This window comes from Aspergillus tanneri (assembly GCF_003426965.1).
Source record: "Aspergillus tanneri strain NIH1004 chromosome Unknown AapTan_3_pilon_pilon_pilon, whole genome shotgun sequence".
NCBI lineage: Eukaryota > Fungi > Ascomycota > Eurotiomycetes > Eurotiales > Aspergillaceae > Aspergillus > Aspergillus tanneri.
This window is the reverse complement of record NW_022984630.1, coordinates 2,354,751-2,356,539: the sequence shown is the minus strand read 5'-3', so window position 1 is coordinate 2,356,539 and position 1,789 is coordinate 2,354,751. Positions and strand designations below refer to the sequence as shown.

The 1,789-nt window shown below is 46.9% G+C and overlaps 1 protein-coding gene across 1 annotated transcript; it reads right to left on the bottom strand.

Moving 5' to 3' along the window:
* On the bottom strand, window positions 1-758 carry ATNIH1004_004580 (putative C2H2 finger domain protein; the record flags this gene model as incomplete). Its single annotated transcript, XM_033569250.1, has 2 exons — window positions 1-523; window positions 577-758. 2 exons carry the CDS (start codon window positions 756-758, stop codon window positions 1-3), a joined length of 705 nt encoding a protein of 234 aa, XP_033428056.1.
* Between the last annotated feature and the right edge of the window lie 1,031 nt (window positions 759-1,789).

The window sequence follows — 1,789 nt, the reverse complement described above, 5'->3', positions numbered from 1 at the left end:
TTAACCGACCCCGAGAAACGCCCAGTCGGTTCCCTCGGGTTGGTTTAGAAGCCGGGTTTGTTGTTGTTGTTTGTACTGGAAATTCTGAGGGTAGGTAACCATGAGGCCATGTCCATCTGCTGTGGGCACACCCCCGAAGGGGTGCTGGAACTCCGGTGGTACGTAGCCGGGGCGGCCTTGGTCGTAGCGCTGTTGCATGAGTTGCTGCATGTATTGTTGCTGAACATGCTGCACGTCAACGGGGGGCGTCACGGGCACATTATGGGCAACGATTGGGGGCGCCTCCTGTACGGCAACTGGTGTCATGGGTATATTCTGGGGAGGATAGAACTCGTGCGTTGGCGTGGATGAATGAGGGTAGTAGGGCTGCTGGGCGAGGAGATACTGGTCATTCGCTACGGATGTACTAATGGGGGTCTGGTACGAATGCTCCGATGTTACATCTTCTGAAGCTGGCCGAGTCACCGTGCCGGGTGGATGTGAGCGGTGTTGATGTTTGGTCAGGGTGGTTTTTCGACAAAAGCTGCGTGACGGTCTTAGCAACACCAGGTCTCCACGAGCACATTCCAATCTCACCTTCGTTCGCATGTAGGTTCCTGGCAGATATACGGCCGCTTCCCGGTGTGAATCCTGCGATGGCGTGCTAGACTGGATGACTGGGGAGAGCTGTCAGCAATTGCAGGGTAAGCAGACACGATAACGAGGGGAGCCGCATACATCGGAGAATGCCTTGCGGCATCCTTCGTGGTCACAGACATGAGGCTTTTCCCCGGTGTGCGTTCGGGAATGGACAGTCAATGCACTCCGCTGAATAAAGCTCTTATTACAGTCCTTGACCGTGCAATGATAGGGCCTTTCATTTGTGTGTATTCGATAGTGTCTGCATAGGTCCGATTTGCGGTTGAAAGACTATTATTGAGATACTATTAGATAGGCCACTTTCGAAGGAATATAGAAGAGCAATAACCTTGCCACAATGCTCCCATGAACAGTTAAAATCGCGCCCATTGCCAGGTGCCATGGCCGCGGAGATAGCGTGTGGATATGTCGGGGAAAAAGTGGGACTATGGAATGACGGGATACAATCCAAAAGATGGTCAAGAAGAAGCCGATGAAGGGGGCGGGGATAATAGGACAATGGAGAGGGGACGTTTAAGAAGATAAAGTAAAAGCGAGGTAAGACGGCATGGAATGTTCACGGTCGAATAATAATAATAATAATAATAATAATAATAAGGAAAGAAAGGAAAGGAAATGAGTTAACCTGTCAAAGTGTTTCGGGGGTGGGAAGAAATCAAAATTAAAAACAGAGCCAAAAAAAAGGATATAAATATAAATATATAAAAAATAAAATTAAAAAAAAAAAAAAAGGCAACCCAGAGAAATTGAGATTGGAGCAGATAGATACTAAAGAGCAGCAGCGAACGGTTCGGGAGAGGAAATGGATTAGTGGATCGGAAGAAAGGTGAGCGAGAAGTCGACCGGGGGAGGGAAGAGAAGTCGATCCTAGTCTCAAGTGGAGAGGCTGTCAAAGTAGGCAAATTAAATCCGAGCAGACAGACGTGCAGCATCAATAATCATTGGAGGTCTGGCCAGCGAGTCACAGTAGGCCAAATGGATTGAATGGGGAAAGCAACTGCTTGCTAATTTAGGGGGAAGAAGAACGACAATAACCAAATCAAAGAGGGTAATAACAATGATGATAATTTTCCTCCTTACTATGATCACTATAGGTATTCTCCTGAGAAAAAAAAAAAAAAAAAAAAAAAAAAAAAAAAAAAAAAAGAAA